This window comes from Gopherus evgoodei, chromosome 1, assembly GCF_007399415.2.
Source record: "Gopherus evgoodei ecotype Sinaloan lineage chromosome 1, rGopEvg1_v1.p, whole genome shotgun sequence".
Lineage (NCBI taxonomy): Eukaryota > Metazoa > Chordata > Testudines > Testudinidae > Gopherus > Gopherus evgoodei.
This window is the reverse complement of record NC_044322.1, coordinates 277756868-277780215: the sequence shown is the minus strand read 5'-3', so window position 1 is coordinate 277780215 and position 23348 is coordinate 277756868. Positions and strand designations below refer to the sequence as shown.

Here is a 23348-nt window from a genome sequence, read left to right as displayed (position 1 = left end):
ACACACACACACACACAATGTGTGACTATGGCAAAGTAAAATTAGATTGAAACTCTACCGCCCATAGTACAAGGACTGTGATTGTGTACAGATCTTATGTGAATTTGTAAGGAATGGGCAGGCTACTTGTATATTTCTTCCTCCTCTTGCTCAAAGACAGGCACAGTCTGGCCCTAAATATTTACCATTAGATCTTGGGTAAATTTTAGGTATTCTTCAGTTCTGATCATTTGTATTTGACTGCAAAGTACAGGTCTGTGTTCCCAAATACAAATTATGTTTCTAAAGGCATTTAATAAGTTGCATAGTTTTAAATTGGTTGTGTTTTATATCACCTAAGAATTTTGATTATAACCTTTTACAAACTCAGTAATATGGGCTGATCATTTTATGTCTGCAGATCATGCCAAATGCAGGTTTAATAATGCATTGTGTCCCTCTTGGGGACATATTCTACCTAGTTACGTCAGCAGATGCAGTTCCCAGGAGCAATGATAACAATTTAATATAAACATCCAAAACCATAAATCTGTTACACTAATTATACTCCTGGGTACTCAGCCACCTGGTAAATTGGATTGTTCCTTTATGAATTAAATTGATGGCTTTCACGAAGAAGAGGCTTTCTTGTCATGCCTTTATACATTTGACTTCAAAAACAGTTTTACTTGAAACATAAGAATCAGCTTCTACTTTAGCTAGTGATAAGTATGTATTGATAGTAAAATATCCTGCCCTAAAACCTACTGATACCTTCTGAAAATATGGTGAAATTACCTGAAAAGGGAAATTACCAGGAAAAGGGATAGTTTTGGGAAAGCTCCCTTCCAAAATACCACTGTGACCAAAATAATCTTTATTTTTATTTTTAAAAGTCTTCATTTCTTTATTGATTTTTTTTTAGACAGTGAAATCAAACTGTGCATGAGATACAAAAAATATCATTAAGAAACAAAAATCAAACAAACACTTTAGAAAACTAAAGTTCCGGACTGCTTCTTCACCTTACCTTGATAGCACCTCTGTAAGTCTCATCTGCTTCCTCTTTTCTGTTCTGTTCAGGTTCTTATACCCTATTCCCATTAACTTAGCATTTGAACACCTTCCAGAGTTAAAAAATTAAACAAGGAGACTCACAGCTGTCAGTTGAAGTTTCATCTGCATCCTTCTTCCCCTTGTCCTGCCCCCCAAGAGTACGGGAAGAGGTAATTGCACTTGTAGGGTTTTTAGTTTGTTTGGGGTTTTCTCAGTGAGTTGATGTTCTGTGTTAGTCTTCGGGAAGGCAAGTTAGAAGAAGTGCTTTGTGGATCTGGATTAGCACGTGGTGAGCTTTGCAGTAGTTCTGAGTTGCGGTTGGAAAGAGTTCCCCAGGCTCAAGCTAGTCCCCTCTAAAACCCAGTCTGAGAAAAGCTTTACTCTTGTGAAAGTCAGTTCCATTTTTCTTGAGGCATGGAACAGTAGAGGATGGAGGGTCCTGAGGATGAGGTGGTCCTTAAGGTGTCCTAGGACCAGGCCATTTAACACTTTGAACATAAGGTTGGGGGCTTTAAACTTACCCTGTTGTTCCATGGTGAGAAACGCAAAGAATGGAGAGCTGGAACAGAGAACTGTTAGCAGCCTGTTTTGCTGGGGAGGCACACTGCTACATTCTGCACCAGCTGCAGTTTTCCAGAGGCTGAGGGTTTCCCGCCCAAATAACCTGCAATGCCATAATCCAGATAGGAGATGACAAAGAGATCTGTATATTATCATTGCTAAGTCACCATCAGCCATAGCATTTGCCTTCATGGCCTTATGTGGAGAAGAATTCCACAGTTTGACTCGGCTATGCATAAATCCCCTCTCTCTCTAGATCCCAGTACAAAGTGACTAGAATCATTATCAAATCTGAATGGTTTGAGTAGGTAGTGGTTTGCACTCACTTAGCACTGTTGTAAATGACTTCATAAGGTGCGGGGCTATGGAGAATCAGGCCTCCTGTATCCTGAATTTATCAGTTTTTCTCTTTCTCAATTACCTTAGCTTTCTCTGCTTTTGCTGCTGGCTCTTCTTATTCATCTTAATAAAGCTGACTGCTTTCCTCATCTTTCCTGCATTTAGCATTTTGCAGCATCTTTACTGCTTTCTATGTCTTGGATTTCTTATGTAATAACTAGGGCACTTCTTTGTCAGACCTTAAGAGAAACCATTGTTCTAAATACAGTTCAGGGTGATTTTTCCTTTTGCCTTGCTCACAACATATACTGAAGTGCTTCATCCACTGAGAAGAGTTTATCACTTCAGACAGTTGCCAACATTTACAGCACCAGGCTTTCTATTTTCCTGTTAACTTTACTGCCACTCTGCTTTCATACCATGTATGGTAGTGCTGTTCTTCTCAACAGTTGCACAGAACTCTTTCCTCATTAGTGCTTTGACAGTTTTGTTTTCATCTGTGCCTCCTAAACTCCTAAGTTAAACACTGCTTGAAATGCTGAATAAATGTTGAGACATCTTTTATCTTGTCCCTGTTTCCTCTTAGAACACTATTTTAACAAGGCAGTGGAATATGGGCATTCTAGAGCCCAAAGGGTTTCAATACTCCCTCCCTTAAGTAACGATTCGTGATTAAAAATATATATATATATGGGAACCAAAATAACTGATTGCAGTAGGCCAGTAAGAAAATGTGGATACTGTTAGCCACAGCGGTGGACACAGAACTGCTCTGCGCAGTGTGAATTTGTGGTTCCTCCATTTCAAAGGGATGGGCCTGCTTACTTCTAAAAATTATAAACCTAATGTGAAAATTTGAGTAATCCAAAACTGTTCCTCCAGGGTTGTCAATGGAAAGGTTTTTGATGCTGGAGGTGTTCCCACTACACTTTCAGTCAAGTGGATGTGGTGTAGTAGTGAGGTCAAAAAGTAGTATGTGTGATTAGTAGTGTTAAATGATGGGGTAGGTGAACATCTGGAGAGAGAATGGAGTAACGAGGTGCAGAGTGACTGAGTTAGATTGCATATGATGCTGAGGCAGAAGTGAGAGAGTCCTTGTTCTTAGCTTTTACTTTAAACTATTTCCCAAATGATGACCACTTATCTTCCACCTTCTCTTTCCTCTCTAAGGCAATGTGATAACTGTTGTCAGTAAGACAATATGGTCCCACTGGTAAATATTGTATTAAGAAATCCCACATACTATCTGTGATTAAGATTTCAATGGTCCAGTTATTCAATATTCATTTCTTTTCAAAACCTAGTAGAATGAATATACATTTTTATGTTGTTGTGCAATTTTTTCAACCCATTTCTTCACTAACTGACACACATTTCTATCCTGATATTTGAAAATATATCATCCACAATGGTACATATTCTTTTTCAATAGAAGTAAACCTTGTGACACTGCAGTATTGAATGATGTAAAATATGGTGTCTATGCATTACATTTCTTGAATACGTTGGGTATGATTTTATATTAAAAAGATATGGTGAAATATCCTTTATATTATAAATAATTGTATTTCCAGAAATGATGGTTTGTTAACAAAATGTTCAGTGTTTTGGATATCTTTCTTTTGTCTCATGCTATAATGCTGATGACACTTTACCCCATACTTTACCACACCTATTGGAGAAATGATTCAGTGTTTGGTGATCTTTACAGGTGGACATATCTTTTTGAAGTTGTATTTTCATAAATTCATCAGGGAACGATGGATGGATAGATAGATAGAACAGACAAGCCCAGGATTAAATTCACCTCTGTATAACATATGTAATCAGATCAGAACTGACATTGCCTAATGCTATGGTGGTGGTGGACCTCTGATCAAAAAAGATACGATTAGAGCTAACTTCTCTCCCTGCAAACCCCAGGGTTCATAAATCTATACATGCAAGCTCAGAGTTGGGATAGCAGACAAAATCTATAACTTATTTATCTCAACCATTAAAATAATTTTGTATCTCCTAACTTTTTTGGCATATGTAAAATGTTTTGTATCAGATACACTTTATGAGTAGGTACATTGTAAAAGGCAGTAATGGGCTAGTGGTGGAGATAGTGGTTAGATTATTTTTAGCCTATTCAGCATAACATGCTAAGAGCTGATGTTGCCTCATGGCAAGGAATTTGACAAGCCCTAAGGAAAATCGTGAGTTGTCCTTATCATATACTGACCTTGCTTAATGTAAAGCACATCTTTCAAGGCAATGAGAATTGTGTGGTTCTCCATAAGGTCCATTTTTTTCATTTTGTACTCAGGGATATGATTAAGTATTTCTGCTTTCTCCCCAGTTATAATCAGTCCATTTAAGAAACCTCAAGAGCTTCTATAAAATCATCAGTATTGTCTTTTGCAGATGCTTCCAGTTCTACTAAAATATTTTTCCATCTTCAGGTAATCTAAGTAGGTATATAGGGGGGAAGGATAGCTCAGCGGTTTGAGTATTGGCCTATTAAACCCAAGGTTGTGAGTTCAATCCTTGATGGGGCCACTTAGGGATCTGGGGCAAAAATCAGTACTTGTTCCTGCTAGTGAAGGCAGGGGGCTGGACTCAATGACCTTTCAAGGTCCCTTCCAGTTCTAGGAGATTGGTATATCTCCAATTATTATTTTTTTATATTTAAACCCAGGATAATCCACTCCTACTCTGGCTGGATAAAAAAGGTTGAAGAAATGCCTAGCTCATCAAGTTGTGTTATGTGGCAGGGGCAGGGGGGAGGAGTGAGTTTGTTTGTTTTTGCCCACTGAACTCTAACTTTTCCTCCTCTTGGTCAGCCTGAAAGTATACCAAAGATTAATCCACTACATTGTCTATTAAGTTTGATTTCTTTTGGTCCCTTGTTGCATCCTATACTTAGTTTACCATAGAAAGAGTTACACAATCTAGCAGTTTTAGCATTTAGGGGAGGGTGACATATCAGGGCTCAATCCAGATGAGTGAGGGGCTCTGTCACCTCTGCCCTGTAACTTGGTGTTCCCTGCAATGCCTTGCTGCTGTAGCCTGCAATCTATACTGCTCACAAAGAAGCACCAGCATGCAGGTCAGTCCCAGATGTTTTGTAACTCAGAGGTGAAAGTAAGCCGGTCCGGTCCGGTCCGGTGTACCGGCAAGAGCCAGTATGCTGTGCCGGACTGCACCGGCTTCCACGGCAGGAATTTAAAGGGCTCTGGGCTCCCCGCAGCAGCGGCGATCCCAGAGCCCTTTAAATCCCTCCTGTGGCTCGGCAGCTGGGCTGGGGCTGGGATTTAAAGGGCTCAGAGCTCTCCCCACAGCGGGGATCTCAGAGCCTTTTAAATCCCATCCGCGGCTTGGGCTGGGGCTGGGATTTAAAGGGGTCAGGGCTCCCTGCAGCGATGGGAGCTCCGGGCCTTTTAAATCCATGCCCGAGCTCGGCTGCCAGGCTGGGGCCGGGATTTAAAGGGCCTGGAGCTCCGCGGCGGCTGAACCCTGGGCCCTTTAATTTGCCCCTGAATCCCAGGGGCTCCCAGCCACCTCTGCAGCTTGGCGCACCTGGTTGATTTAAAGGCCCTTGGGCTCCCAGCCACAGCCAATGCCCCAGGGCCTTTAAATCTCGAGAGGCCCCGCCTCTTCCAGATGAGGCCATGCCCCCTCAGGACTCCGGCAGTACCAGTAAGTCCTGTAAATTACTTTAATCCCTGGTGTAACTGCAGCCTGCCAGTCACACCCTTGGCTCTCCACAACCTTGGTTATACTGCAGGGTGAGCCCAACATATCCCCAGTTCCAGACTTTCCCCCAGAAATGTATGTTTTGTACTACCCAGCCCTTTTCTGGGTAGTCCAACTATATTAAGTCTATTAGTCCTTTAAGGGGATTATGATAAATAAAGTCAGAGGTAGCTCCCTTTGATGGACAGTTAGCTGTAAAATCCCCTCTTGGTAGCTGTTCTCTGCTTGCATTACTTGTAAAGGGTTAAAAGTCCACCAGGTAAAGAAAAGGAAGTGGGCACCTGACCAAAAGAGCCAATGGGAAGGTAGAACTTTTTCAAATTGGGAAAGAAACTTTCCCTTTGTTGTTTTCCGGAGAAGGAGACATGGAGCAGCAATGCTATAAGCAGGAATGCTGTGTAAAGCTTAAACCACATAAAAAAATTCATCTTCATACCTAGAAAAAAATCATTGGAAAGGGCATATTTAGGAAGATGTTGTTAGGTTTATTTGTTTTATTTTTTAAGTCTTGTGGACTTCTCTGTGCTAACCCCAGCTGCTTTTGTTTGCTTGTAACCTTTAAGCTAACTCCCAAGAAAGCTATTTCGAGTGCTTAATTTTTGGAATTGCTCTTTTAATATCTAGCAAAAGCCTAAGTTCCAGATGTATTTTCTTCCTTTTGGTTTTAAATAAAATCTATCTTTTTTTAAGAACAGGATTGTATTTTTGGTGTCTTAAGAGGTTTGTGCATATGCTATTTGATTAGCTGGTGGCAGCAGCTAATTTCCTTTGTTTTCTTTCTCAGCTCTTCCCCAGAGAGAGGTGAAAGGGCTTGAGGGTACCCCACAGCAAGAAATTCCCAAGTGCTCCTTCCTGGGTCCAAGGTGTTTTGGTTTTTTTTTGCATTTGGGGTGTTGGCAGCATTTACCAAGCCAAGGTCAGAGAAAAACTGTAACCTTGGAAGTTTAATACGAGCCTGGAGTGGCCAGTGTTAATTTTTAGAATCATTGCGGGCCCCCACCTTCTGCACTTGGAGTGACAGCGTGAGGATTCAGCCTTGACACGCTCCATGTCTGGTTCTGCAAAGGCTAACCTCACAGACAATATGTTAGGTTTAAATTGCTTGCGGGGGTTCTGTGTTGAGGACAGCAGAACTAACAGGAGTATTGTTTGTTTGCTTCATCCTAGCACAGGGCATTTATTCCTCAGCTGATCAGTTGAATTACACTGATAGCACCTTTTGGGCTCTTCTACTTTTACAGATTTGGGATGAGGGTTAGCGGAATGTTTTTGGGTAAGAGACTGTTTAGGCTCCCAACCCCCTTCCCTCTTCCCACGGGCAAAATGAGATCCTCCCTTCCCACCAGTTTTAAACCCCTCCTTCTGTGGCCTGCCCTCAATAGACGCCTGATTCTGTTCCTGTTATCTCAAATGGGGTTACTCAGACACTTCAATTCAAATACACTCAATTAGATACAGCAATCTTATTAGCTGCAAAGAGAGATTTTAAGTGAGTACAAATAATAAGGCATAGAAGTCAGAAATAGTTACAAGAAAAATAAAGATAAAATACTTTCTAGTGGCTAACTTAACAAACTATTTTAAATTTAAGCAAAATTTCTCACCATACGCTTCCAGCAAGATTACTGACTAACCTCTTCAGGTTAGGACCCCTCCCCTAGAGTCAACAGCTGTTTTCTGTGTCTTCTCAGGTTAAGAGAATGCGATGGGCAGGAAGAGAGAGGGGTGATATCTTGGGGTGTTTGCCCCTCTTTTTATAGTTTTTAGTCCCTCTTTGAAAAATATTTCCATCTGAGAACGAGGAGACAAAGAGTCTGTGTGGAAGGATGTTCCCTGCTGGGTTTTTTTTTCACCTGTTTGAGCTTCCTTTGTTTTCCCTTTCTGCTTGATGACTCTGTTTACTGCTTAAATGCAAATTAAGGCAAGCACATATTCCTTTGTTTAAGGCAGGTTTAGAACATGTGTTAATAACATCATACAGGGGACTCTTACAACTTCACATACAGTGTTGCCACACATATTTTATCAGGATATTACTGATCAGCAAGCTATGTGTTTTCAAATGATATCTCACAAGGGATACTTTGAATAAAGATTATTACTGTAGCATGTACGGTGTGAATGCAAGGGTGTAGTCTGTCATGAGGAGGAATTTTTTTTTAAGCAGGGACCTTCTCAATAGAATTAAACTGAATTTTTCTTCAGACAGTTGTAGTCAAATATCATCCAAATGAGTCAAGCCTATTCTTACCATTCCATTTTGCTTTAGAATCATTTCGCTGATATCCTGAGTGCTCACAAAAACTCTGCAATTTACTTCTGCAGATTTTTGAGAGTTCCTCTCCAGATTTGTATCAATCAAGTTTACAGATTCCTGCAGTGCATCAAAATGTTTGTGCACCATTAGTAGTCTGTATGTCTCAGCTGCTTGTAAATCTACTGTGGCAGTCTTTTTAAATGAGCATGTCCTGCTATTCACATAGGGTGGAATTCATAGAGGTACTTAGGTGCCTAACTCCCACTGAAATCAATGGGATCTAGGTGCCTAAAAACCTTTGTGAATCCCATGCATAGTGGAGAAGTGGAGAGGGAAGATGGCTAGCTACCAACTGAAGAAGACTGAAAGAGTCTTTGGGTAGATTTGGAACACAGCAAGTTAAACAATTTAAAATTAACTGTCAAAAGACAGCTCCTCAAAATATCTCCAAGTCCAGCAATCCCAGGGGCAACACAGCTGCTAAAAGTTATATAAACATAGTCCTGAGTCAAAAGAAAAGTGGAACAGGAACAGACACGTGGGTCAACCCATCCTCACAGAGTTTTTGTACAGACACAGTTGTTGGCTAGGTAGCTGGGAAGCATTCTCCACAGCCATGGTTCCTCCCATCTAGAGATAGCTCCACTGAGGGACATATTGGCCGCCACTTCCAGCAACTCCCATTGGCCCGGAGCAGCGATCCGCAGTCAGTGGGAGCCGCGATTGACTAGACCTGCAGACGGGGCAGGTAAACACACTGGCCTGGCCCAGCTGCCAGGGGCTTTCCCTGCAGAAGCGGCAACTCCTGTTTGAGAAACCTTGCTCTACAGTAGACTCAGGTATGGAGATCTTAGTCACACTTCAGACAAATGGCCTGGCCTAACTTTTCAAATCAGCTCCCTCAAGCTTTGTCTACACTAGGGCAAGTTTTCAAACATCTGTCCTTGTTGCTAACAACATAGTCAGTTCCACTGGTGTTAGCAATGTGCAGAGTTTGTCAGCTGTTGATGGTATTTAGGTATTGTGTCAATTAGACCTGCACTCAGCAGGATTAGATGACACATTGCTTATATACTGGCAAAAGCCAGCAGCCTGTCTGTGCAATGGTTTCCGGTGTTGCTAACATCATTGGAGTTGAACTGGTGAAAAGTTGTACAAAGATAAAGTTTAACTTTATGTCCCAGTTTCATAACAGGATTTCACACTCTCAATAAATTATTTTACAAAGTAGTGCTGTGGCTGAGTTTCTTCATTTCAAAGTTACTCAATTAATAACTACCTGTTTCTTTTGTTGGGCAATTTTTAAAAATCATCCTATTTGTATTCTTATCCAGATAATAAGACTACTTCCTTTGACTTGTAGGAAAACTGTAGAGAAAATGCTTTACTAAAACTGTGTGCACTCTATTCCCCTGGCTTTCCAAACCTGTAATAATATTGAAAATATTTATCATGATCTAGGCCTTAAAGAAGACATTATCCATTATTTCTTAAATTTCTTAAATCCATCTACCTATTATATTAATGATATATTTTGCCTGGAACTAAGGCATATTGACAGGACATTAATTACCTAGATTGTTGTGTATGCATATTTTAGAGATTTTGGCACTAGTTTATCCTTCCTCCAATTTTAGGACATTGCCTCTTTGGATTTTACTGCAGGTTTGCAGAACAGTAATCAATATGAGTGCTTGGTTTCTTTGTTTTTTTCGGTAGTTCACTCTACAATACTTACTAATTATTCTGCACTGTTGATGTAACAATGTAACACTTGGAAGCCAAGAATTTTGTACTTCCTGTACTACTTAATTCTAAGAATCTATATTAAGTCTGATTGTACAGATGGAACATCATTAATGCAAACAGACCAACTTTGAGAGAGAGGAGAAAATGCAGTAGCCTTTCTCTTCTACTTATAATGGTCTCAGCAGGAGCAATTTTGTCTTTCTGTCATTATCTAGGCCTAGAGTGCCTATCACTGTGATAACTCAGCACCATTCATATCAGTTTATTTAGACCTGTTCTACACACAAAATTGAACAACGTAGTCAGTTGGGGGGTAACTATTTTTTTTTTTAACCAACGCTGTTAAAAGTTCTAGTGTGGTTGCAGTTATAACCCATATAACTCTGCTTTTACCAGTATATCTTATGCAGTTTGGGGGAAAAAGAATAAGCTATAATGGTGTAGGCACTTGTATCCCATAGAGCTGTGTTTATATTAGAGGGTATAGCCTGTTCAACTCTTCCTGTATAACTGTACCAGCAAAATGCTCCTAATGTAGAAAAGATTGTTAGTAAATAATTGAGGGTATGATGCAAGTTGTGGAAACTTCTTGATACAATTTTCAAACATTTTTCTAAGTTTTACGTTCAAGGATAAAATAATCTGATCATTCTAAGCCAGTTCTATTTTCCATTTAAAAAAAGAAAAAGAAAACAAATTTAATGCTTGTGACAAGTTAGTAGGTTGATGGCCAGGGCTGGTGCAAGGAAGTTTCATGCCCTAGGCGAAACTTCCACCTTGCGCCCGCCCCCCTCCCCCAGCCCTGCGGCAGCTCTGCCCTGAGGCCCCCCCCAATAACAGCTCTCCCCCCGGGAGCCATGCGACAACCTCCCTACCCCAGCTCACCTCTGCTCCAGAAGCCCTGCTGTCACACCCGTCGCTGGGCTTGTGCAACATGCGCTAAGCTCTGCCCAGCCGCCGGCGCTACCGCTGGCAATGAGAAGAATTGCATGGGATGGAGCGGCTGCTGTGCTGAGAGGGAGAGGGAGTCTGAACTGCCGGCAGGCAGCCCAGGGGTTCAATGCGCCGCCGGCAGCTCGAACCCCTGGGCTGGCTGCCGCCGGTGGCGCACTGACCCTGGGGAACCCCTGGGCTGCCTGCTGGTGGCTCAGACTCCTTCTCCCTCCCAGCGCAGCGGCCGCTGAAAGGGTTTAAAAAAATGGGGGCACTGCTTTTTGGCACCCCCACATCTTGGCGCCCTAGGCAATCGCCTAGTTGACCTAAATGGTAGCACTAGCCCTGTTGATGGCACTGGAGACGGAAGCCCATCGTTTGTGCTACACAGAACCGATGAAAGTGTCTATGCTGGCCTGTTTTGGGGGCTGGAACTGGAAGCATTTAGATTTAAATGTAAGAGATAATTAAAAGGACTTGTCAGAGTTGTTTTTCTATAGAAAATTGGGTTTTCAACTAGACAAAAATTTTAGTGCAAGTGTCTGCTTACCACTAAAATTTTTGAGATTTATGAAAAAACAATTTGCCCCAAAATTTTGAGTTTTCAACCAAAAAACATGGGTTGTTTTTTGCTTGTGTGGGATTTTGTTGTTGTTTTGTTATTTTTAAATGAAAAGTCCATTTTTCTTCTCCTGACCAGCTGTCCTAATTAAGTCTCCTTGGCCATTCAGCTTGGACCCTTCTGAAGACTGCCAACAATGGCACTAAGAGAAATATATTTTTACTCTCCTCTAAGGACTGGATTGGGAGTGCCACTGACCACTAGACAGTTATCATCTGGTGACAAATTTTAGTCACTAATGCCCCGGCTCTGATCCAAACAAGTGATTATAGGCTCCCTATCTTTTTCCTGTTCCCATGAGTTTCATTGTCCAGGTTTGGATTTGTTGATCCTCTTCCCATCACTTTCCAGCCGACTGTTCCTGTTGATAAATATGGTTTCGATGTGTCAGAGAGGAGTACTATTGCATTATTTTTTGTGTCAATAATGTGAAAAATTGACTTTACCTGCTGCTTACTTTTTAACGAGGAAAGCCCTAGTTGTCAGTGGGAAGAGTGGGGAAATTTTTTCTGGGTTTTTTTTTTTTTTAAATATTTTGTTTCTAGTTGTAATGCGCTTTTTCAAGCAGTAGCATGCAGGAGACTTTGTCTTTGGATTGGAGTGATTTGAGTACTTCATGTTTTTCATGCTGATAAAGATAATTTATTTTATATCAGGTAATAAAGGAAAAGGGCTAAACTTACCCTGCTTTACCATAGCTTTCACTGGCATGGTTGAGGCACACAGCTCATAGAGGTAGAAAGTCCACTGTGAAAAGCAGCTGCTAACTTCCCCTGTATACTAGGGACTCATGAAGTGTTAGCATAGCCTGAAAATTGGGTGGGACTGACTGACTGGGGCTGTGTGACCAGTGCAGCCGGGCAGTCCATTGATTCAAGGCATCCTGCTCCTGTCTGGAGCTCCTGTTATGTCCCAGTGGGAAGAAAAGTTGCTCTCTCTAGGCAGCAGAAATCTTAGGAAGAAGCAGTGAAAACACCCAACTTGCCTCCCGGGAGGCTGCATCCCCCAGAAGTGCAAAAGGCCTTGCTGAGGCAGGGTGGTACAATTGCCACCGCTTTGCAACTGTAAAGGTGAATCAAGCCCAATACATTTATTCATGAAAAATGCAAATATAAGTGTTGTTAAACATCTCTTTCCAAAGGCCACATGGCCAAACCCTCGGGAAGGCTGGGGTGAGCTATTGCTTCCTCCCAAGGCAGTCTAGAAATTCCCTCTTTATATAGCTTTCTACATAGTTGTATATGTGGAGGGGAGGAATGGCAGGGCAGCCTGAGGTTTGTCTCTGGCTGCTCTGCTGTTCTCTTTCTTAGCACTCTGTGCTGAACTGGGCAACAGGAGACTCAACTCAATTTTCAAATGTGGGCCGCCATGAACGCCACGTTAATCCTGCATTTGGGTGCACGTTTCAGAATTTAGGCATATAAATGCCCATTCTACATGTCAAAATGTCAATCTGAGCATTGGGATGCAAGACTGTGATATCCTATTAAGGTCCCCAGGTTTGGAAACTGATCCCAGTATACTTGACCCGACCAGTGAAAAGGAAAGATTTGATTGCGGAAAAGGTTTGGGAAGGAAAAATGTATTTGTGGTACAGGCCTCCATAGTATTAATAATCAGAAAGATGTGACCTGTAGGTTGATACTGAATATTATCATCAATAAATGCTTTGGATTTTTCATAAAGATCGGAGATCTAAATTGACAGCAATTCACCATTATCTGTTGCTTCTTTACAACTGTGCAAAGATGGTACTAAGTATATATACCACCTACTCACTAATTATATCCTGGAGGAGAAAGCCATAGATGAAGCACAGAAAAAGCACTTAGAAGTAGAGAGATACAGTATTTAATTACTAATCTAAAGAAGAGAAGATTAACAGAAGCTATCCATTGAAATATTTTTGTAACTAAGATGATTCACTGGATATTTTCTGTCAGATATTTTATTGGGATCTATTTTCTCTCTTCAGTGTAGAAGAAAGCTGCATTTTGTTGTTTTTTTTTCCCGGTCCAGTTTTGTTTTGCATCCACTTTTCTTTTTTTCTTTTAGAATTTCTAATGTTTTTCCTCATGAATTTTAACTATTCATAACTACTGTGAGAATGTGACTTTTATATGAATAATTTCCCACTCATCCTCTTCCTCAGAAGAAGCCTGAAACCCTCCAGATGTGTTTTGTTTAGATTTTCTATAGATAAATCTACAGCAATCACATTGCAGGGTATCAGTGAAACAAACCACATCCGATAAAGGAAACATTTTATTTCTCTTGACTACTTACAGATTTATGAGGCTTCTGTGTGAGAGGAAATGTTTAACATCTGAGAGATCAAATTCAGATCATTGCGGAATATCCATCCACCCATATCATTACCCTCACCCTCAGCAGTGAACAGGCCCCCTTTAACTCCAGACATGTTTCCTGGTTATATGTTGGTGGGTTTTGATGGTTAATAGAGAGCTGCTGTGGCTGTCACAAATTACATTATAAGTAATTCTGCGGGAATTTCACAAGTTTTTAAAAAGTATGTGAACGACTAACATTGTGGGTACATGGACAGCTAGCAGCATTCGTCTTCATTACCTCTTTATGCCCTGTCTTGTTCCCCAGCAACCACACAGTCCCACAGACCCCTTACATTTCCCATGTCCTCTCTATACAGAGCCTCTCTTTCCCTCCTGGCCACCAGCAGAGTTGAATTTCTCCCCTCATCCCTCTCTATGCACCACTATACATTCTTCTGTTAGAGTGATAGTCACTCTGACTCTGATATCCCATGGTGGGCTGAAAAGGATACAGGGATTGCAAGAATTGGGGCAGGAGGGAGGTCTCCTCACCCTTTACAGTCTGTGGAATTTCCCCAGGTGGGAGAATGCAAATAGCCCAAGATCATGCTGATAAAACCACGTCATCGTGTATTCTTTTTCTTTCATGAAAACATATACACATGCTCACGTGGTAATATCTGCTGCAGTATAACATACCTGGAAAAGAGACCCCAGGTTGAGAGGTCCTTGTGTCCTGTAGAGGGGAGAAGTAATCAGACCCCTTGTATGCTATTGTGGCAGGATCAGATCCAAGCCTCAACCTCAGTCTGTTTCTCTCAGGATAGCAGGAGCTAGGAATGCATGTGAAGCAAAGCACTCAAATCTGAGGCTCAGATGAGTATCTTGCATTGCTTCATGCCCATCCCCTGTCATGGATACACTTTTCTGGAGGAAAACAGCTCATTGGAAGGAAATCATCAGAGCAATGTCAAGGATGAAGTTTTATATGTGCATGTGTGCATTTGTGGAAAGAAGAAATCCTTGCAATTCTGAAACATATCTGTGGGTGGTGGAAATTGACCAGTGTTAAAGGTTCTTTGGTCCTCACTTGGCTTGGTGGCTGTTCTGTTTTTCTGTTACAGTCATCTTTAACGAACAGTGACATCATCTTTGTGAAGTTGCATGCCCCATGGGAGGTCCTGGGCAGATATGCAGAAGTAATGAATGTAAGAATGCCTTTCAGGTAGGTGTAATTACATTTTGTGCTCAGGCTTTACTGTAAAGAGAGTGTAAAATAAAACTGAAATGCACCCAGAAAAGCTATTCTATGAAATACCTCACATCTTTAGAAAATATAAATGGAGTGACAGAGATACATATTCATTGATATTTCTTATTAATTTGCCTGCAATTTTAGTACAATAGCAGTTTTAAATTAAGGCGATCTATAGCAGCGCAGCTATTTTCATGGGGTATTCTATCCTTAGGCCCTTTAACCCCTTCACTGCCGGAGCCCCCTGCATACTCGTGCGCTGCTGTTTTTTAAATGGACATGTCCTTGAAATCAATGGGCAGTCGAGACGATCCAGGTACGTACGGCAGCACAGAAGGTGCATGTCTGTTGGACGTATCTGGCATGTTCGGCACCTGTAAAGTGTCTGTCTGTATAGTGTGTAGTAGGGGAAATGCAGAACATAAATAAGCATTCTATCTAATAGAAGACTGGAATTCAGATGGAAGATTTTCTTTTGAAACCTAGAGTTTCTCTTTGAAGGAGTAGAAATGGTATTCTGTGCTACTGAGGGGCAAATCAATTCCAAATGGTCATTCAGACCCACTTTTCCCTCTTATCAAATACAATTTGTATGATGGGTTTCAATCCTGATATTTAAAAAATCACTTTTATTCTACATGTTATAAAAACTTTTTAAAATAGTGTAAAGAGTTTGGCTTAAGCGGACCAAACCCAAAGCTTCAGAGGTTCTGGTTCTCCTTTCACTTCCCTGAGATTACATTAGTATAGCTCCACTGATTTAATGGGGTTATTCCTGATTTACTCTCATATGAGCAAGAGGAGAAGAAAGGCCAGAGTCACAAATGGCGATTGAGCCCGGAGTAAAGCCCCTCAGAGAACTTCGGTGGATATTCTCCTCCCCATTTCGAGACGAAACTGTGCCTTTTATGTACTACATCCTGTTGTGTTGTCATAGTCTTAGTTATTAGGAAAATGAAAGATGACTTAAGGACAGATTTTCAGGCTCAATCTGCATTTAGTAGGATTTTCATTTTAAGACAAAGCTCAGAATTCTTTAGCCTTGTTTAACTTTCCCTTCTGTGTGTTTTTAACATTAAAAAGGAAAAACAATGTAAATTGTATCATGAATGACTGCAAGGGTATTTAAAGTGTGCTACAACATTGAGACAATGGGCCAAGTTCATCCAATATAACTCCACTGATTTCATTCACATAAAAGTGGGATGAATTTGGCCCAATAAACTATAATAGCTGTTGTTTGTCAGGTGGGAGCATGATCCAGCAAAAAGTAAAATTTTGGGTAGCAAACCTGGGCCTTTCTGGTCTAGCTTGCTTACCAGAAGTCGCCATTTTCAATAGACAGCAATTTCAACATGTGTTCAGCTTATATTTAAAAACTAAAAATGACATTCAGTGGTTCTTTGATGTGCTGCCTGTTCATGTCTTCATTCTTTGCACAGCCATTGCAAAGTATTGTGCCAGTAATCTATAATGTAAAGTCACTGCCATGTTACTGCAAAAATGTGTATTAGGCAAAGTTTTTGCTTAAAAGTTTTTTATGCCCAATATTTTAACAGTAACTTAACTGTTTAGATTGTAAAAACAAAGTCCAACATTTATCTGCCTTGGTTTTTGTTTTCAGTGCCTAATCTGAGACACCTATGCCTTGATTTTCAGAGCTCCTGAGCACTTGCAGTTCCTCATAACTTAAGTCTCAGCACTTCTGTAAACCAGGCCTTTTGTGTCTCAAGCAGGGGACCCAACATTAATAGACACTTCTGAAAATTTGGGCCAGACTAGGCAGCATTTTCAAAAGCACTCAGCATTGGCCTAACTGTGCTCCCACTGAATTCAGTGGGAGAATTAACATTGACTTCACTAGGGGCAGGCCCATGGACGGAGGTGGTGTGTGTGCAAAGGGGGCAATTGCCCAGGGGCCTAGGCGATTTAATAGGGCCTAGGGGCCCCCAGCTGCTGCCAGCAGTGCAGCGGGGCTAAGGCAGGCTTCCTCACCACCCTCGCTGTGCACCACTCCCAGAAGCAGCTGGCATGTCCCAGCAGCCCCTAGAGAGAGGGTCTCCATGTGCTGTCCCTGCCCCAAGCACCAACTCCTCAGCTCCCATTGCCTGGGAACTGCAGCCTATGGAAGCTGCAGGAGTGGTGCCTGTGGGCAGCAGTGCGCGGAGACCCTCTGGGACCCCCACCTAGGAGCCAGTGCCAGAGGGATGTGCCAGTTGCTTTTGGGAGCCACCCGAAGTAAACACCAGCCCTCTGGCCCCCTCCTGAACTCCAACCCCCTGCCCCAGCCTAGAGCCTGCACCCAAATTCCCTGTCAGTGCCCACACCACTCCCACACCCAAACTCTCTCCCAGAGCCCAAACCTCCTCCTGCACCCAAACTCCCTCCCAGACCCCACACCTCCTCCTGCACCCAAACTCCTTCCCAGAGTGCGACCCCGCAGCTCCTCCCTCACCCCAACCGCATGCCCCAGTGACAAGGGGCGGGACCTCAGAGAAGGAGCAGGAATGGGCATGGTCTCGGGGAAGGGGCTGGGCAGGGGACAGGGAAAGTGTCTTTGGATTTGCACGATTGGACAGTTGGCAACCCTACTGGGTGGGCAAGGGGAAGCCCTGGCTGTGCCAGAAGAGCGAAGCCAGCAGTGAACTGGGCATGGCTTCTGTGTGCATGAGGGCCCATTGACTGTTCTGCCCTGGGGCCTGGAATTACTGTCAGTGGGCCTGGCTAGGGGCAGTGTTAAGTCAACATGGAGTGCTTTTGAAAATCTACTCCACAGTCTGAGCTTTAATGATCTGCAAAATATCTTACATTATTTAAATTCTAAATGCTGAAAGTAATTGAAATTGATAACTAATTTTCATACCTCTGTCGTTTAAAGCAGCAATACAGCTTTTATTTTCAAAACTTGCCAAACATAATTGCTTCTAAGGCACTAATGGATATTGCTATGCTATTTTAAAATATGTCCAGATATGCAGAATGAGCTGTGTGGTGTGAACCCTTCATTTTCCAGAACTGGTATAGATCAGCATTAAATGATGGAACATTTCAGAATACATAGAAACTGCCTTGGGCTAACAATGACTTCCAGTGGATGACAAAGTCAAACTAAGGAGCAGGAGACTGGAGTTCAATAAGCCATCCAAATCTTGCCGTAAGAAGATTGACACCCACACCTGAACTGCCCTCAAATTTTTGAAATGTTTTAAGATGCTGAAGGCAGTGGGCCAAATTCTGGCAGGCAGTGTGCACAGGAGCATACCAAGAGAACAACGACCAGCAGCAGGAGAATGGAGTGGAACCTGGATGCCCCATTCTGGTTCCAACCAGAGCTGATAGGGATGTTGCTCTGCAGGCCCTCTGTGACGAGCCAGGAAGGGGCAACCTGGGGTTGGGTCATAGGAGTGAGGGGGTGTGGTCAGAATGCTTATACTTGTACACTCCTGACTTCTCACTGACCCTTATGCATGCATCCCTCCTTCACCCCTGCCCATACACACAGCTTATTCCGTTTACAATAGGAATTAGCTATGCCTGATATGAGGGGTGGGAGAAGTGGGCTGCACATGGGGCATGTGTCAAGCACATATTGATTTTGCTTGTGGAGTCTATATGTTCATCTCTTTGCTGGGGAGGTTATTTCCCATAGAGCCAGCATTTGTCCTGATAAATACTGCATGTGTGGTGTTATAGTTTAGTGTCAGGTCTTGGTTTCCACTTTCCTGGCTTTTTAAACATTCCCCTATTTAAACAACATGTAAGTTATCCAATGCTTTATTTAATGATTCAATAATTGATGTTAAAAGCATACAGCTTAATTTATTCACATTTGTATTTGCCTTGTAAAGAGCAGACATCCATTTGCTGAATCCTTTGAAACCGAAATGCCTCTGAATCCCTGTCCCCCAGGCATTATAAACAGCAGAAAAAAAAAAGTAGTGACAAAAACAATTACTTTCCTGCAATTCAAACAGTGCCAGAATTTGTCTTGGGCTCCTGTGACAGTTCTGTTAATCTCTCTTTTTAGTCTCTTCCTCCACCTCTTACAGGCTTCTATCTTCAATTTCCTTCCTTGCTAGTTCATACTATAACTGACGATGGGTTTTCTTCTCGACTGGCTTCATTTTTGCTGTTCTTCCAGGAGAAAAATCTATTACCTGCACCGCCGGCACAAGTTCATGAACAGGTTGGTAAATCACTCAAGCTGGTGCATTTCTTTGGCAGATCAGACTTCATAGTCAAACTCTTGGGATGGTTCACGTTGTAAAGAGAGTTATTGATGTACATTCAAGCCTACTATTCCTGCAAACACAGTGGTTGCACTTTCAGGGTTTCTACCATTTGAGAGAGAGATTATCAGTTTTACCAGTTTTTCCCATTTTAACTATAGGGAATCTCAAACTGGTAGAATCTTTTAAAATGGCAGAAGCTTTTTCAGTGCAACAATTGCAGCTATTTCTCCTCCCATGTAGCTTAGTAAGGAATTTTGGGAGGCTAACAATATCATTAGAATCTGTTATTTATTATTCACTTTCAGCAATACGCCCTTCCTCTCTGGTGCTGATGTCAGTGTTATTTATTTATTGTGCTGTCAGTTGCATAGTGCTTTACAGTAATAGACAATGAACCAAATTAATCTCTGATGTAACTCCATTGAAATCAATTCAGTAACATGAGAGATGAATCTTTCCCAAGATCTCTGCCTTGAAGTGCTTCTGCCCAGTTGCCAAATGCCTTACAGGCATGTTTGATGCATGCTTTGTATCTAACTTGTAAAATAATCAGAGGTTTTCAGTCTTCACAATTTTTACCCTTTTTGTTTGACTCAAGCATTTTCTTGGCCAACTAAACAAAAATGTCTCAAAAAATACTAGAGAAATGTACCAGCTTGCAAGGATCAGTCTGTATATAGGTATTTAGTGGTTGCATGATGATGGAATTTTCAGAAGTGCTCAGCACTGGTCATACTCTTCTTTCCTGGAAGTCAATAGTGAAACTCCCATTGATTTTGTAGTGGTATGGCTGCTTATTGCCTCTTGAGCACCCCCTCATGGACAGAAGTCACTCTACAGCACCCTGCCTCTGTTGCTGGCCCATCTATTCAGCAGCCCTTTAAGAAGTCAGTTCACAAAGTAGTTCAAAGAATCCCCAGAAGGAACCCCAGGGAGCTGCCCGGTGCACAGTGTCATCCCCTCCCTCCAGGCCCCTAAATCCTGTTCAGTGTCTGTCTCTCAGTTGTCCAACACAAACCCTTTCAGAACAAAACACAAACTGACTCAGTCTTCATCCCTGTTTCAGATTAGCACAGACCCTTCCTTGCTGAGGCTCAGTCTCTCCCCTGCTTCTTGGGCAGAGTCTCTCCCAGGTCTCCCAATTTAGAGAGCTTCCTCCTGCTTTGGCCATGGCTACACTGGCACGTTACAGCGCTGCAACTTTCGCGCTCAGGGGTGTGAAAAAACACACCCCTGAGCGCTGCAAGATACAGCGCTGTAAAGCCTCAGTGACTCTTTCAACTCCACCCCCTAATCCCCGCAGCTTCCTGAGATCACCAGATTCCACTCAGGCTTTGTAATCAGGGCTGGCTTAGCCCTGGGCTCTCCAGAACATACGCAAACCAACTTGTTACAGACTTCCATGGGAGCAGAGGTAGGCAACACTGGGCACTTTTGAAAACTCCTGCTCGAGAGTGATAGGTTCTTCACACTGCAGATTTGATAGAAGGTGGATATTTTACAGGTAAAGATAATTTACTGTAGATTGACAAGTTTATTTGGAATTTTTTAAAAATTCAATCTTTTTACTTTATTATGATATTAAATGCCATTATTTTCTGCTGATGGTATGGTGGTATCAACATTATAGTAAACACATTGTTTCATTGGTAGATGATCTCTCCATGGAATACAAACCTTTTCCTTGGTGGAGGGATGTTATAAATATGAGTCCTTCTAAAGTTTGTTACTTCCCCATCTCCCAAATAAGTGCTGTAGGGTTTGGTAACTTTAGAATCTCAGAAGGTCAACAACAGTTTTTCTAAAGTAATGTCAAGTATGAAGGTATTAGTGGAGTTTTATGAGCCTGGGATAAATTCAGCCACAAAGTGCTATCAAAGTCTTCATTCCCTGACACCTACACTGTAGAAAATGGGCAGATATTGCATACCTGAAGCAACGTATGTTTTTGGCTAGACGGAAGGAGTTAGTGTTTCATGACCACTTGCACTGAATATAAAAACATTCCTGCTCTACAACTGATGCAGTGCTTGAATGCAGTCTCTCTCCTGCTACCCCAGTCTTCACAATTGAGTGGCACTGAGTTGATTTGGATTATAATTAAAGGCACATGGTTGGTTTAACCAAAATAATGGCACACATGGAAGGAGCAGGCATAGGTTCTTTTGTATGTGTGTATTCATATTCAATTTTGTGTTTTCATTTGCTTGCTTAATGAGTCAGCGTGCCATTTGAGTCCAGTATAATTAGTAATCTGGTTTTTTTATAGTGTTTAAGTTCCTGGATGATGAAAATACCTGGCTAAATCTAGATCTCATATTACTTCAGCCCCATAAATAGTTCCTTGAGACAAAAATACCAGCCAAACAAAAAATCCTGGAGAAAAGCAAGTACAAATGTCGAGGTGTTCAGATTTATTTCCAGTTCTGTAGAACACTAATATACAACTCCAGTATGAGGCAATGGGGGCAGGTTCAGTTAAAAGGAGAAATGACTTGAACGTTTGTCCATTTCTTGAGCTAAACCCAAAGCTTTTTTGAAGTTTGGGCAATTTTGATAAAGGACGTGTTTCAGGGTGCAGTCTAGTGCAGGCCACCCTGCAGGATGACACAACAGTCACCCTGCCCTCAGTTTCCTCCTCAGACAAATGCAGATGCACTCAGGCATTTTAAATAATGTTCTCCTTATTGTCTGTTTTATTATCATAACATGAAATAAACTTTAGAGCTGATTTTAAAAAATGGAATTTCTGTACCACAAGAAATTCCAATATTTTTGTCCATTTGTTTTCATTCAGAATTGAAATTTAAAAGTGTTGATATTTCTTGGAACAAAAAGTTCCAAAATTTTTGATTTGGAAACTGAATTTTCTTTTTTATTGAGTTTGTTGACATCATTAACATCATGGGAGTCCCATGTGGCACACCATGGTGGCCAGCCACAGGGAGAAACTGCAGTGCATCATGAGAAATATAGCCCTGTAGGATCTGGAACTACAACTCCCATGAAGCACTCTGGCAGCTCAGCGAAACACTGAGATCAATGTTGACCCAAAATGAAACATTTTGATTTTCTTAATGGAACATTTTGCCAAAATCAGGCTTTGCCTACAGAAAATTTTGATTTTGACAAAACTCGCAAAACCCAATGACAAAGTGTTTTGTTTGAATTTTTTTGACAAGCCCAAAGAAACAAAGTATCTGTGGCTCTGCTAGATTTAAACCATTCTTTTCCTAGTCAGTGGAATTCTCTACAGCCCTCCTTCCAGCAACTGCATCACTTACATCCTCGGTGCAGGGTTCTTCACAGCCCTCCTTTTAGGTGCTGCCCTCGCAATCCTTATCCCTTACCTGTAGGGTTCTATCAAAATTCCTTCTCCACCCTGAACTTTAGGGTACAGATGTGGGGACCTGCATGGACACTTCTAAGCTTAATTACCAGCTTAGATCTGATATCGCTGCCACCACCCGCAAGCACTACTTTTCTTCCCTGTGTAGCCTTGAGAGACTTCACCAATTTCCTGGTGAACACAGATCCAAAACCCTTGGATCTTAAAACAAGGAGGAATTAACCATTCTCCCTCCTTTCTCCCACCAACTCCTGGTGGATCCAGATCCAACTCCCTTGGATCTTAAAACAAGGAAAAAAATCAATCAGGTATTAAGGAAAAGGCTTTTAATTAAATAAAAGAAAGCTAAAAGAAAAACCTCTGGGAGAGATTAGCATACAACCTACTCTCACAGACAACAGATTCAAAACACAGAGGATGTTCCCCTGGGCAGAAACTTTAATACACACAAGAATACCCAAATTTGATAATTCCCTTAATGGTACCAAGACAAGTTACAAAGAAAATAAACATAAACCTATTTATCCCTTTCTAAAACTTACTACTCTGATAAGAGGCTGGTTCCTTGATCTTTTTCACTCTGGCTGAAACTGAAACTCTAAACAAAGGAAAACTTCCCTCCTTCCGTTTGAAACATCTTGTTCCCCCATTGGTTCCTCTGATCAAGTGTCAGCTAGGCTAGGTGAACTTCTTAACCCTTTACAGGTAAAAGAGGCATTACCCCTTAATTATCTGTTTATGACAGGTTCTCTGCAGGCCCCCAAGGGGTTTCAGTCCTTCTGCCCTTGGTGTAGGGTATTCCACAGCCTTCCTTCTAGGAGCTAATCCTGGCAAGCTCCCTTAACCTGCCACCATCCTTGCTCTGTATCAGGAGGAACTTCTTGTACTCCCTGCAGGTCTCCCTCACTGTATGAAGATCTTATAGGAGGTCCCACCTTCAAGTTGTTGTTGTCTTGTGATCCTTGGTCACATAACTCAGGTACA

General features: G+C 41.8%; 1 protein-coding gene across 4 annotated transcripts in view; it reads left to right on the top strand.

Annotated features, from left to right (window-relative positions):
• Positions 1-23348, top strand: part of ANO4 (anoctamin 4) — a 211065-nt gene that overhangs the window by 65710 nt on the left and 122007 nt on the right. For 2 of the 4 annotated variants that reach the window (XM_030548447.1, XM_030548449.1), the window contains 2 exons: positions 14653-14753; positions 18925-18969. In XM_030548447.1, coding sequence (XP_030404307.1) covers positions 14653-14753; positions 18925-18969 — 146 coding nt within the window. Of the gene's footprint in view, positions 1-14652; positions 14754-14997; positions 15100-18924; positions 18970-23348 lie in introns of all 4 variants that reach the window. The other 2 variants (XM_030548451.1, XM_030548448.1) reach the window with 2 other exon arrangements.